Source organism: Oryza brachyantha, chromosome 3 (assembly GCF_000231095.2).
Source record: "Oryza brachyantha chromosome 3, ObraRS2, whole genome shotgun sequence".
Taxonomy (NCBI): Eukaryota; Viridiplantae; Streptophyta; class Magnoliopsida; order Poales; family Poaceae; genus Oryza; species Oryza brachyantha.
The window spans coordinates 24,979,518-24,993,155 of NC_023165.2; the positions used below are offsets into that span (position 1 = coordinate 24,979,518).

Sequence of the window (13,638 nt, forward strand, 5' to 3'; positions counted from 1 at the left end):
ATTTCGTACAAAAGAGAAGGATAGCAGACAAATCTCAATTCAGAATGCTAACAAGACGCCATCAAACTGGGATTATCCACACTACACAGGGCCATACACACAAAAATGCGCTTTACGTTTTGCCTCTTTCAGATGCTAGCTAGCTTTCCATTTGCCTTTCAACAGCTAACCACAGCAATCACATATAGGTTTTTGGTCTCTTCCTCGACAAAAACTGTCGACAAGCACGCAACTCAAGCATGCAGGTAGCCATCTGTGCGAAGATGGCGTTTGCTAGTACAGCTGCTCCCCATGGCCGCAGCAAAAAAAGAAAAAAAAAAAAGAAAAGATGCATATGGATGGTACATATAACAATTACGTGTTACTCCGTTCGTTGTAACAATACTTAGTATAATGATTTGCGTAGTAATGTGACGCTTAGTAGTATAACGAATCTGGACAAATGCTCGCTATTACGACGAACTTTGGATAAAGTGTGAGCCTCTATCCTTATCCGTTGCATTAGCTAGTGTCACATTGGCCGTGTTCGGTGAGGGCTCGGTAAGCTACCTTATCTGGCGCAGAAAACGTAGCAATAGATTAGTACATGATTAATTAATTATTAATTATTAAAAAATATAAAATAGATTAATATGATTTTTTAAACAACTTTTCTATAGAAAATTTTCGCAAAAAATACACCTTAGCAGTTCGGAAACGCGCGCACAAAAAATGAGAGAGACAAGTTAACTAACGGATGGGGGCGAACGCGGCCATTGTTGTAGTAGATACTACCCCCGTCTCAGAAATAGCGTATTTTTTTTTGTTTATGTCCGATGTTTGACCATTTGTTATATTCAAAAGGTTTTATGATTATTATTTTTATTGTTAATAGATGACAAACACGAATACTCTATGTGTGACTTTTTTTATAAAAAAAATTCGTATTTTTCAAATAATGGTCAATCATTAAGCACGAAAATCTATAAATACATTGAAATTTAAATTGGGACGGATGTAAGAGTTATATATCTTAAAAAGATGAGTAGTACTAACAAGCAAGCGTCATGACTCATGTCGCATGACTCGCATCAAGCTGTAGGCCTGTACGTAGTACACAACTACACATGGCAAACTAAATTATTCTCCCGTCTCTAAACTAACAGACAGACAGACAGCGGCAATTGCATAAGAATATTAGCAGCCGATCCAATTTTTGTCAAATCCTGCATTGCACGACTGTCCATGAGCCATCCATTTTTACCTTTAACCACACTTTCTATCCTCTCCCTTATCCTCCTCTTATCCCAGGGCCTGATTGATCTGATTGAGAGAGTACTTAAGAGTATCTGACAGGCCAAGTTTTATCAACAAAGAATTCAGAAATCAGGTTAGGTTATTCTGATTCTGAACAAAGACAGAGAGCTCTCTGAATTTTACTACAAATCAGTCAAGGGGCAAGTTGGATCCGGCACACGACGAAACCAAGCCGGGAATTTGCCTGTCCCTCCGGTGTCGGTACATCCGAATGCAGCGACATGCTGGCAGTAGATTCTGTGCGTGTGATTGATGCTGCATTTGCCAAACAGGAGGCACATTTCTTTTTCTTATGTGCAGTTGTGTTTAGACTTGGACGCTGGAACAGGTCGACGGATTGGCAGTTTGAGATTAGGGTGGTTGATAAATCTGATAAACAAGTGTGGTCGTGCTGGTGTAATAGTATAATCTGGTCGTTTGACTAACTTGATTAGTAGCTAGCCTGGCACTGCAGCCTGCAGGGTGCTTGAAAAATGTCTAGCGATTGGTACACTGTACTGATCATCGTCTGAATCTCACTATCTTGTCATTTTTTTTTTCAATGCTCTAATAATCAAGCCAGTAATCGAGGAGTAACTCTTATTGTTCAGTTAAACTATTCAAATCATTCAGATTCCCAGGACACAAAATTGAAAATACTAACAGCATGTCAGTTTTTATGATCGATTCTGTCAGAGATCAGTAATGGTGAAGCCCAGGGTGGGGTTGTGAATTATGACGATGAACTGGACGCTGAATCTGAACGAACCCTGGAGCACAATTCATTTTGCCGTGCTGAGCACCAGCTATGAATACGATCAGTCCGTCCATCGCTGCAATGGCGGATGATCAGCTCAGCGTCGTCTTCAATGGCATTCACGCCTCGGTAGGGCCGCGCCATGGATGGATGGATGGATGGATAACACGGCGATTCCTGACGCGTTTTCGCTTGGATGATTGGAGGCTCGAGATTGGGAGAGGGAGGGAGTGGTTGGGTGCGTGGACCTGTGGCGCCATTGGTGCGTGATGAGGAGATGGGGAGGAGGAAAAACGCTGCGATCCGCACGGACGCAACAAAAACTGCCCCAGCTCTCATTCACGCGAGCATAGCTAATAATATAGCCAACAAGCTGTCTATAAGACATTTTATGGTCTTTTTATAGATCACTCGTATAATGGTTAGCTTTTTATCTTTAATGCAGGACCTATATGTCTGTCTCACATGCTATCTTGGTTCTGGTGCCTAAGCGGGCTATAAGCTTATAGCCAACTTATCCTTCCTCTCCTCTCTTCTCTCTTCCACATCAGCATTTAGCTGTCTTATAACCTGCTATTATACTTTGCTCTCATTCATTGCATGCAGCTGCAGGGTCCAGTCCCTCCCAGATGCCAATGATCACCATGCATGGGCAACTTCCATGATTCCGTCTCCTTGTATGAAGACATTGTTTCTTTTTTCCTTACATGATTTTTTATTGATATTCTGAATTATCTGATTTTATGATATATAATAGTATAACGATTGAATTATAACTTTTAAAGAGATAAAAGTTTTTCCTTAAACATCAAATGGGAACTTCTATAGAATTTTTTTGCCCGAAAATTGTGCATATGATAATCTATTGTCGATAATAAGAAAATAACATGTTCTAAGTTTAATTTGTTTATGTTTTCTCCTCCTAAGATCCAGAGCCATGTTTTCACTCTCTTTTTTTTCTCTTTGTTTGGGGAGTGAATTCATTGTAAGCTCTGAATAATTGTGTGGACTGGCGACCACGAAGGTATGGACGAGCTAAGCTTTATGGGCACGGAGCGGAAGGGACTACCGCTGCATATTTGTCCAGCTGTACACTTAACCCGCCATGAAAGCGTCGGAGCGAGATCTTCAACATTTGCAGATTTGCAGGGCAGGGCTGTGCAGTACGTCAGGACTTGGCTGTACAACTCTGATATTGTGTGAGACCATAAACATGCCTCTCAAAAATCTCTGGAGTAAAAAAAAAAAATGTCCGTCCATGGCCGCTTTCAACCAGGAATCCTATGTCAAACCAGTACGGCATACACTTTAACAACTTTAACGCTGGTACTACCAGCTTTCTTCCGTTATTATCACGATGAAAAACCCTCTAAAACCACGAAAAAACGACGATAATCGTGTTTCGCCAGGCAACGGCTCAGGAACCGTAGCTTTGCTAACCAAATTTGTTGTGCTACGCTTAATCATCAGGAACCAATTTTTATCCGCATCGTCGCCACACGCCATGCAACGGCGGGAACCCCGGCGTCGGCGCAGAAAATCCGTGAAATCCAGGGCCAACGTGCAGAGAAAATGGCGCGAAGCTGCCCGTTTTGGCGGTTCCTCTCCCCCTCCGCGGGATTCTGTGATCCCGCATGCGTGCGTGCGTGCGTGCGTGCGGCCCCCCCTCTCCGTCCCCGCAGCTAATCATCATCTCCTTTTGATTCTGTCTGAGCTAGGGTTCCGCTGCTAACTTCATCGCCACTTCCTCTGCTTCCAAACAAAAAAGGGTTTTTGATTGGATTAGATTAAGCGCCGCTTTCGCATGGCGGAGAAAGAAAATCATGATCAGCAAGAACGACACGTGATCAATTGCTTTCGCCGTGACAATAAACCTCCATGCTGATGCTGCACCAATAGGTACAGCGTACCACTGATTGAGAGGGAGCTTTTTCCTGCTGCGGTTTGTACGCCGGGTACACCTTACAGGACAGACTTATTGTATTCTTTCAGCAAAAAGGTTTAATCCTGTTAGAAAATTTTAAAAATAGCAAACAATTAGTACCTAAATTAATTTCAAATTAAGCTTCAAGGGTCCATTTGAAATGGAGGATTTTAAAAAAAGGTAGAATTCTGTCTGGAATGTAATATAAACCAAACGGTTGAAAAAAAATTAGAAAACATAAATGACTATTTGAATAGGCCGTAGGAAAAACACACGAATTAGAGAAGATAAATAGACTCGAATAAAAGTTTACATTAGATTGAGGTTGGACCTCTTGTTAATTTTTCTCCGAAAGAAAAAAAAATTTATGCAAATATACCAAATTATTACCATGCTTAAAATACCTTTAATAATAAAGCATATCAAAAAATAATTAATAATTATGTAAAATTTTTGAGCAATGCAAACGGTTAAACATGGATTTCAAAAGTCAAAAGTATCAAGTGAAATGCAGGGAGTATTTAGTAGGAATTTTATAGGAGCCTTAATCCCTTAACCCAAAGGAAATAATAATGAACTTTTTCTTAGGCCCCGTTTAATTCCCAAAAATTTTCACCTCGAAACATCACATCAAGTCTTTGGACATCTAAATAGAATATTAAACATAGATAAATCGAAAAACGAATTGCACACTTATGTGAGAAATCGTGAGACGAATCTTTTGAGCCTAATTAGTACGTGATTAGCCATAAGTGCTACAGTAACCCACATGCACTAATGACAGATTAATTAGACTCAAAAGATTCACCTCGCGGTTTCCATGCCAGCCGTGAAATTCGTTTTTTCATTCTTGTCCAAAAACCCCTTCCGACATCCGATCAAACGTCTAATATGACACGTAAAAAATTTTATTTCACCAACTAAACACCCCCTTGGTAGGTTCAAATCCAACGCATTTTCATCTTTTTTTCTATAAATAAAAAGCGCCGCCCTAAAACTAAATTTGACCGCAGCTTGAATGTGCCAAAATCAACGGCCTACTGCACGCCAGCAAGGCACTGCCAAGTGGGCCCGCCACGGCATCGTGCCACGCAAGCAGGGAGGTGTGCACACAACTCAGCACGCACTGGTAGCAGCAGCAGCGGCGGCGGCAGCTAGGGGTAGGGGTAACACTATTACTACAACCCTAGGAAGCGTGCACGGCGTCACACACATTTACGCGCGCGTACTACCGCATAGCCCTAGCCCCGCATGCAAGCTGTCCCCAACAACCTCCAGGTTGGCACGATCACCTCTCTCTCTCTCTCTCCTCGCCCCGCGCGCCACTACCCGACGCGTCGCCCCCTCGGGTATATATACACGCGCGCGCCCCGCTCCAACCCCCCCGCACACGACACCGACCCACCGCCTCGATCCCCGGCGTCCCCGGCTCGAGGCTACGCCCGCCGAGTCGCCGACGACGACGAGATCATGGGAGCGTGCAACTCGTGCGAGGCGACGGCGGTGGCGGCGGTGAACGGGCGGGGCTCGGCGGCCGGGGAGGCGACGGCGGCGAGGGTGGTGCTCGCGGACGGCGCGCTGCGGCGGTTCCCGGGGGGCACCAGGGCGTCGCAGGCGGTGAAGGCGGCCGGCGGGGCCCCGTCGTGGTTCCTGTGCAGCGCCGACGGCCTCGAGCTCGGCGGCGCGGTGGCGGCGGTGGCGGGCGACGACGAGGAGCTGCAGCCCGGGCAGCTCTACTTCGTGCTCCCGGCCTCGATGCGGCGGCGGCCGCTGCAGGCGGAGGAGATGGCGGCGCTCGCGGTCCGCGCCAGCGCCGCGCTGGTGGGCGACCACGACGGGCCGCTCGTGTTCCCGGAGGCGACCGCCGGCGCCGCCGCCGACCCCCGCGGCGGCAAGGGCTGCCGCAGGCCGAGGAGGCGGCGTCCCAGCCGGGGCCGAGACTTCGTGCCGGATCTCGGCGCCATTGCCGAGTAGCAGCACACCCAGCTCGCCGCCATCGAATCAACGAAAGAGAGAAAAAAAAACATGGAGTAGTTACGTGTAAAGTGATCGATCGGAGGAGCCATTGACCAATGCTAATTTAGCTAGGAAGAGCTGCTGAGGAAGTGTAGTTTAGCTGTCATGCTGTAGCTTAGCTAGCCTGTAGGTACGCACCAAGTGTATATACATGTATGTACGTACATACACAGACATGTATGTACATGTGGCTCCTCGCCACGGTGGTTGAACGTAAAAAAAATTTAAAAAAAAGACATTTGCCCATTTTCCGATCCATCGTCCCAGAGGCCAGAACCAAACGCGTCAAACCTGACTCACGGACCCACCTCACCTGGTGCAGGGTCTCTTCAGAACACCGAAATTTCACGGGAAATGCTATAAGTGTTACAACGTACAAAATTGTTTTTAGTTTATTTAGTACGGGTTAAGAAGATGTCAAATATAATTACTTAAATTAAGGAGATATCAGAGGGTTTTTAGACACTTCAATGGCAAATTTTTAAATTGATTGGATTCCTTTTTAAGCATTTGATTGGATTGGGAATCTTTGAAATGGTTAAAATTATAATTTAAAATTAAAAAAATACTTACATTTTAAATATAACTGAGTTAGCAGTTTGGTTTCTCTAGTTTTTCTTTAAACGTCCTGCTTAACTAACTGCCGGTGTCACGGTGTGGCCAAAAGACACAGGACAGATAACCACTGTGCTGATCGAAGTGTGACTCACCCGATCGATGCCGTACCAATCCATTTCTGCGATCGATCGAGACGGTGATACAAACACGACAGATAGATTATATGAATCAACCATATGCGCGTGTGGTTAATTTGGATTTGTAAACGAGTCAACTTGATACGTAGCCGACGAGGATGCCGGTTCGGTACGAGGAAAACGACACGGCGAGACGTCTTTTTTTCTCTCTATCCCGCGCCGCGCGCCCACTGGGATCCGATCGATCGAGGGGTGGTGGCTTGCCCGCGAGACGAGCGGCAACTTGCAGCGTTCGCGAGAGGGCAGCTGGATGAGGTCGATCGATCGGTTGATCGGATGACCCGGGCCTAACTCGCTGGGAGATATATGCGTTTCTGTGGCGTGCGTGCGTTCGTGCGTGTGTTGCCTCAACCTGACGTGTCAATCGAGCCATCAGCGAATCTGAGATCGACGTGATCGTCCTTTTGTTTTTCCCCTGCTGAGGCACTGTTTAGTTTCAAAAATATCACATTAAATCTTTAGATATCTAAATAAAACATTAAATATATATGAATATTAAAACTAATTATATAATTATGGGAGAAATCGTGAGACAAATCTTTTAAGCATAATTAGTACATAATTGGTCATAAGTGCTACAGTACCATCATGTGCTAATGATAGATTAATTAGACTCAAAAGATTCATCTCACGGTTTTCTGGTGGAATCTGAAATATGTTTTGTAAATAGATTATATTAAATACTTCAAATGTGTGATCGTACGCGTCGATGTGATCTCTCTTCAAAAAATATTTCTAACTGAACGGGGCCTTATAAGAAACTTAAATTTTTAAAGTTAAATTTGAATTTGATGGTAAAGTTTTCTATCATAACCTTTTTAGTATTTACTTATAAATCACCGTAAACATATATATATAAATTTTATTTATAAATATATCGTGTGACATTTAATTTTCACATAGAAACTAAGAGATAAGCCTCTGAGTCAAGTGACTCAAGTGGATGAACCTACGTCTGCATGTTGGTCTCTTGCAGGTAATAAAAACCGAGACGGGTGAATAGCATATATGCAGTATGCTAGTTTCGTGGTCCTTTATATATTCGAAGGAGATTACGGCCCCGGCTTGGGTCTGTTTCTTTCTTATTACGCATGCCTTTTTTTTTACTTGGCCACGTCCTCATCACGCAGCGTGCGTACGTACGTACTCCATATATCCATTGGCCGGAACGAGTCTCGGCGCGCGGTTTTGTCGGAATACATTCTATTCCCTCCTTTTTCTCGTGGACTTGATGGTTCGAATCGGTCTTGATCATTACCGTGTTGTGGTAGCACGCAGAATGTGGTTGGCACTTCGCAGAGGAGGCATAGGATAGACTCGTAGGGTATATCTGGGGAGCTTATGATAACTGTAGCTTGTCACGTAAATAAGAAGCTCTCTCAAACAACACTCAGTCTCTGAAAATTTAGAGATGTAGAATTCAAAAAATAAACTAAAAGTTAGAAGTTAGATAATAATCTAAAGTTGTACATTCTGGCCTCCTTTGATTCAAATGAGATTTATAGGAATTTTAGAGGATTTCATTCCTTTAGAAATTTTTACTAAAAGCCCTTTGAATCAAAGAATTGAATCCTATGAAATCCTATGAAATTCTTATGGAATGTCTCTTCCTATGCAAGTTTTGGAGAAAATTTAACAAGAGGTTGAACCTCATGAAAAAAAATCCTTTAAGTCTATATCTCTCCTTAAATTCCTGTGTTTTTCCTGTGGTCCAATCAAACGGTCATTCCTACGTTTTTCATGTGTTTTGCAATCCTTTGTTTTACGTCTACATTCCTGTCAAAATTCCATGTTTTTACTATATCTCTGTTTTTTTTATTCCTATAATTCAAAGGAGCCCTCTATTCTAAGAAGTTGACCTCTTACCAGCCTGTACTCATAATCTTAAGCTCTATCAAACAGGTTCATAGACATGTTACAATAAGCTTATTATAAGTAGTAGCACTGGCGTAGTTCTGGTGTAAGCCATCAGCCGATCGATAATCGTTTGGCAATATGAAGATCGATCTATCAGGTTGGCCAATTGGCCACAGTGAGAGGAAAAAGAGCACTAATGATGGATAAGGACGTGACGTGGACACCTTGATTATTAAGTTGAGAGGTTAATTAACCTCAGACTAGTCCTCGCTGACTAGTGGGCCATTTAGAATCCCTACGGTGTGATTCTCACTTAGAGCATCCCAACCCACCAGCTAATCTATCTTATCTTGTATCCTGAAAATAGATGATGAAAACTACCAATTGAGCTTCAACAAAATTTTTAGATGTCATCTATAATAGGAGAAAGAACATTCATATTTGGATGATCCCTCTCCATCTTTCGAATAAATACAGAGGATATTATATATGTATGATCTAGTAGAGTATATAAAGATACGAAGGATGAAACTTAGTTTAGATAATCATCTAAATAAAAATATAAATGACCAAATTTAGATAAGCTGTTAGGATACTCTTAGCAATCCTCTAGTCTCCATCCCACCCGGCCGTGTGGGGGACCGTGTGTAGCGCGACCCATCAGTTCGACATGATTTTAGGCCTGGCTGCAGCGTCGCCGATCATCGCCTAGCCGTCATGTGGTATTTGGTAAATTTGCCACATTGTTATGGGTAGATATGGGCATATTATATGACTAGACATAATGGCTACGTGTCGCTGTAATGGTATCAACATAATGACAGTGGAATAAAATGTTGGCTAGGCTTTGCTACCGTTTGAGACTCGTTATTTTTTACATTAATTTAAGTTTAACCGAAACTACTTGCACTCTTCATTTTTTTATTTTAAGTCATTGATTTTTATCGACTCTTAACCATTCGTCTTATTCAATTTTATTTAAATATATAAAATTATAAGTCATGCTTAAAGTATATTTAGTAATAAATTAAATCATAAAAGATAATTAATAACTATGTAAATGTTTCTAATAAGACAAATGGTCAAACATATATAAATAAGTCAATGGTGCAAAAAAAGTATAGTAAAAATAATGTTTGATTAAAACTTTGTACGTGTGTTCTTAGTGATATAAAAACAAACGTTCAAAAATAAAATACAATAAAAGAATATTAAAATCAACTATTCAAAATTTGGCTTATAACTACAAGCATAGGCAAAAAAGGTAAGATGAGTAAGGGGTGATTTTTTGTTTTTTTTAAAAAAATCAAACAACATATATATTTACAAACGAAAAATAATTATGAATAATTTTTTTATATACATGTTCTTAGCAATCTAAAATCAAAGGCTGAAAAATAAATTACGATAAAAAAACCCTCATAACCATTTCCAAATTTAATGTTGAAAAATCTAACTTTTGACTTATAAACATAAAAAAAAGCAAAAAAAAAAAGGATGGTATATCAGGCAGCATGTAAATTTTGATAATGTAACTATATAATTGATTTCGAAGGATTTTGATATAGTATATTTTCCAATGTATACCTTTAAACCATAATAAAACTTCACTTGTTATTTTTTTTTTATTTTTGTTTGTCTCGTTCGTATTTTTACATAAGAGCAAGTATAATAGCAAGCTATAAACCAACTATTTTAAAGAGACAAGAGGAGAGATATACGAGAGGTGGGCTACTAATTTATAGTCAGCTGCATACGGGCTTCAAGACAAAATGTGTGTATAACATGTAGACCATGTATTGATGTTTTGTAGATAACTATTATATAAATTAGCTATTAAATTGACTATAGATAAATTGGAGCTAATAGTTAGCTATACTCTTGAACTTGCTCTAAGACGAGCTGTAGTTCATCCACGGGTAGCTAGCCCGTGTGTATATATATGGACATGGTAGCCCGGTAGGCTGCTCCCGGAACCGGGCTTGATTAATGAAAACCTCCGTTTTGTCTTCTTCTCTGGTCAGTGCAAGGACCGCAGCTTGGATTGGAGCCAGCCACACGTGGCGCCGCCCAAGTGGGTTTTGTGCAACCATGCCGTGGATGGAGAGAGCTAGCCACAAGGTGTACTTTCCGTCTCTCCGAAAATAAGCTCCGCAGGAGTCTTTTTCATTTATGTTTATAATTATAAGTTAAAATTTAAATTAATTTTAAATGTTTCTATTAAAGTTTATTTTACATATTTGATTTTTAGATAGCTAATAATACATATAAAATTATTATCAACAAATTATTTTCTATTAGTAAATATGTAGCTCGGATTTTTTCACCGTTACCCCCTTGCATGTTTTGTGTCAGTGCTGCTGCATGAGGGAAGACGTGAAGGAATGGCAGTTTATGAGCCTATCAGAGTTGGAGCTAGGAAAATAATATAAAAGGGTGTCTCTCACTCGTTTTTTACTGTTTTGAAATACGAATGTCTGATATTAGATTAAGAAGGGTTCTTATATTATAAAAATACATTAACTATAACTAAAATATTTTCTATACCAAATGACTGAAAACCCCGTGGTTACTGTAGCTCGACCCCCTTGAGCCCATGGTCATGGTCCCCCGCTCGGGCTTGTGGCCGGCGAGTCGCGAGGACCGGTGCGTGAAATCGGGAGCGCAAGCGCAACGGGGAACGGGGCGCACGCGCGGCTGCTCTGCTCAGCTCACCTGTTTCTTTGCTCGCTTCAACGGTGAAAGAGAGAGAGAGAGAGTGAGGAGAGGCTACGGACAGGCCAGGCAGGCGTCGTCCTCGGCCAGCTGCTCGTGAACTGGATCCCATCCACCGGCAACGCAACGCAAGCAGCTGCTGCTGCTGCAGCAGCAGCCTCTTGGCACTCCTGTGAATTACTCTATCTCTCTAAGAAAACGAATTCTTCGGTTTCCATATCCAACGTTTGATCATCCGTCTTATTTAAAATTTTTTTAGAAAATTAGAAAAAAATTAGTCACACGTAAAGTAATATTCATAATTTATTATCTAATAAAAACAAAAATATCAATCGCAAAATTTTTTTGAATAAGACGAAAAGTCAAAAATTAAAAATAAAAAGTGAAAAATTAGTTTATTTTAAGACGGTGGGAGTTCTACTTGTGGTCCTGCCCCACGTAGGCTTGCTGGCTGTGGCTGGCCGTTTCAAGCGTTTCTACTGCTCCAGGACGTACTCTCACGGTCGTAGCTAGGGCACCACTCGTACTTCCGTTCCGTATACCGAGTATACACTTCTACATTTCCACAATTCACAGCACCATTTCTGTGTGGTACTGATCGACAAACTCGACACGAGCTGTGTAATGCCTGTATGCATGGGCAAGGCTAGTTATGCAATTATATCGCCGTTTAATGCAGCTACATATATCACTCCTAAATACTGGAGTAGTAATAACATATATATACAGGCATCAACTGATGACCAACCCGGCCCATTGCTTCTAGTAATTTACTCGTAACAGGTTTATTTATTTTGACCGACCATGGAGGCTTGTAAATACATGAACAGTACACGTCAGATCAGGGGTCCTTGTCGGGCCGTTTTTTTTTTTTTTTGGTAGCATGCACCGCGGACAGAGCGTGCAGCACGTAGGCATCGATCTACTGTGTCTGCATGGATACACTGTAACGCCCGCCGTCCAAGCCAAGGGTTCGTCATCGGTATTGGTATCTAGTACTGTAGCTTGTTAATTATCCGGGCACAGTGTGCATGGCAGTCGTGGACAGCGTTGCAGATGTTGACCGCTCCGCCGAGAGAACGATGGCTCATAATTCAGGTGTACCTTCCTTCATTTTAATCAATCTTAAGTATATATTAATATAAAGCTACACCCTTTCAAAAAAAATAAAGCTACCAAATACTCCATCTGATTTTTTGATGCAGTCAACTTTTCGATATTCGTTTGTTCATCCGTATTATTTAAAATTTGTGTGCAAATATACAAAATTAGAAGTTGTTTTTAAAGTTTACTTCACTAATAAATTAAATCATAACAAAATAATTAATAATTATACTAATGTTTTTAATAAGACAAATAGTCAAACATATATCTAAAATTTAACGACGTCAAATAAAAAAACAGTGAGAGTATAATGGTTTTTATTTTAACAAACCATAACGTATTTTTCATCCAGCATAACAAACCATAATGCATTTGTGTTGCCTCCCGTGTCACTATGTCAGTAACCCAATTCAATTTGCTCTTCACTTTTAGTGAACTGTAAATATATTATTTTGCGCTTAAAATAAAGTATTGATGAGATAAATGAGAGGGGAAAAAAATGAAGTTCTTATTTTAAGAATGTAGGGAGTACGTAACTACTTGAAATACTTGGCATCATTTGATACTAGTACTAACATTGAACGGATTATTGCTTTGGATTGTTCATTTGATAATATTGATAATTTATTTTGTGAGAAATATATTTAACAAATAGTATAATACAAATTAATTAACTAACAACATAGTATAAAAATTTAACCAAAAGCGTATTATATAATTTTTAAGCGTATAGCGAATAACGGGTCCAATAATATACTCTAATGAATATGCTGAAATGAACGGTTATGGTCAAAATATAATTACGTTTAAAGTTTGTTTAAAGGGATTAAGAAGTGAGGTGAAACGAAATGCAAAGTTATTATGATTGGTTAAGATAAAATAGTTGTTATATTCTAAAATAAATTTTAAATTCTAAAAGTTTCTAAACGGAGGCGGTGGTTAGGATGTGTTTACGTGCATATTTTCCGAACCGGTAAAAAGATGTTTTTTATAATAAAGAACTATAAGTTTATCGTCTCATATTTCAAAAGTAAAATTTTATCTTATAGGGTTAATTTCATCGTTTATAACATTATATATTAAACAAAATGTTAGAATTTTTTCGTCGATCATCTGTAAAATAACACGGCTTTAGTGCCTTGTTGCCTGCACGCGTATGTATCTATCCTGTCTAATTTTCGATATTAATTTACTGAACCACGGAGTAGTAAAATCTCACCATGTGAAAGAATTAG

The 13,638-nt window shown here is 40.5% G+C and overlaps 1 protein-coding gene across 1 annotated transcript; it reads left to right on the top strand.

Moving 5' to 3' along the window:
• The first annotated feature begins 5,353 nt into the window (after nt 1-5,353).
• LOC121053956 lies at nt 5,354-6,419 on the top strand. The gene has a single exon (XM_040522655.1). It carries the CDS (start codon nt 5,427-5,429, stop codon nt 5,928-5,930), a length of 504 nt encoding a protein of 167 aa, XP_040378589.1. The 5' UTR covers nt 5,354-5,426; the 3' UTR covers nt 5,931-6,419.
• The last annotated feature ends 7,219 nt before the right edge of the window (nt 6,420-13,638 follow it).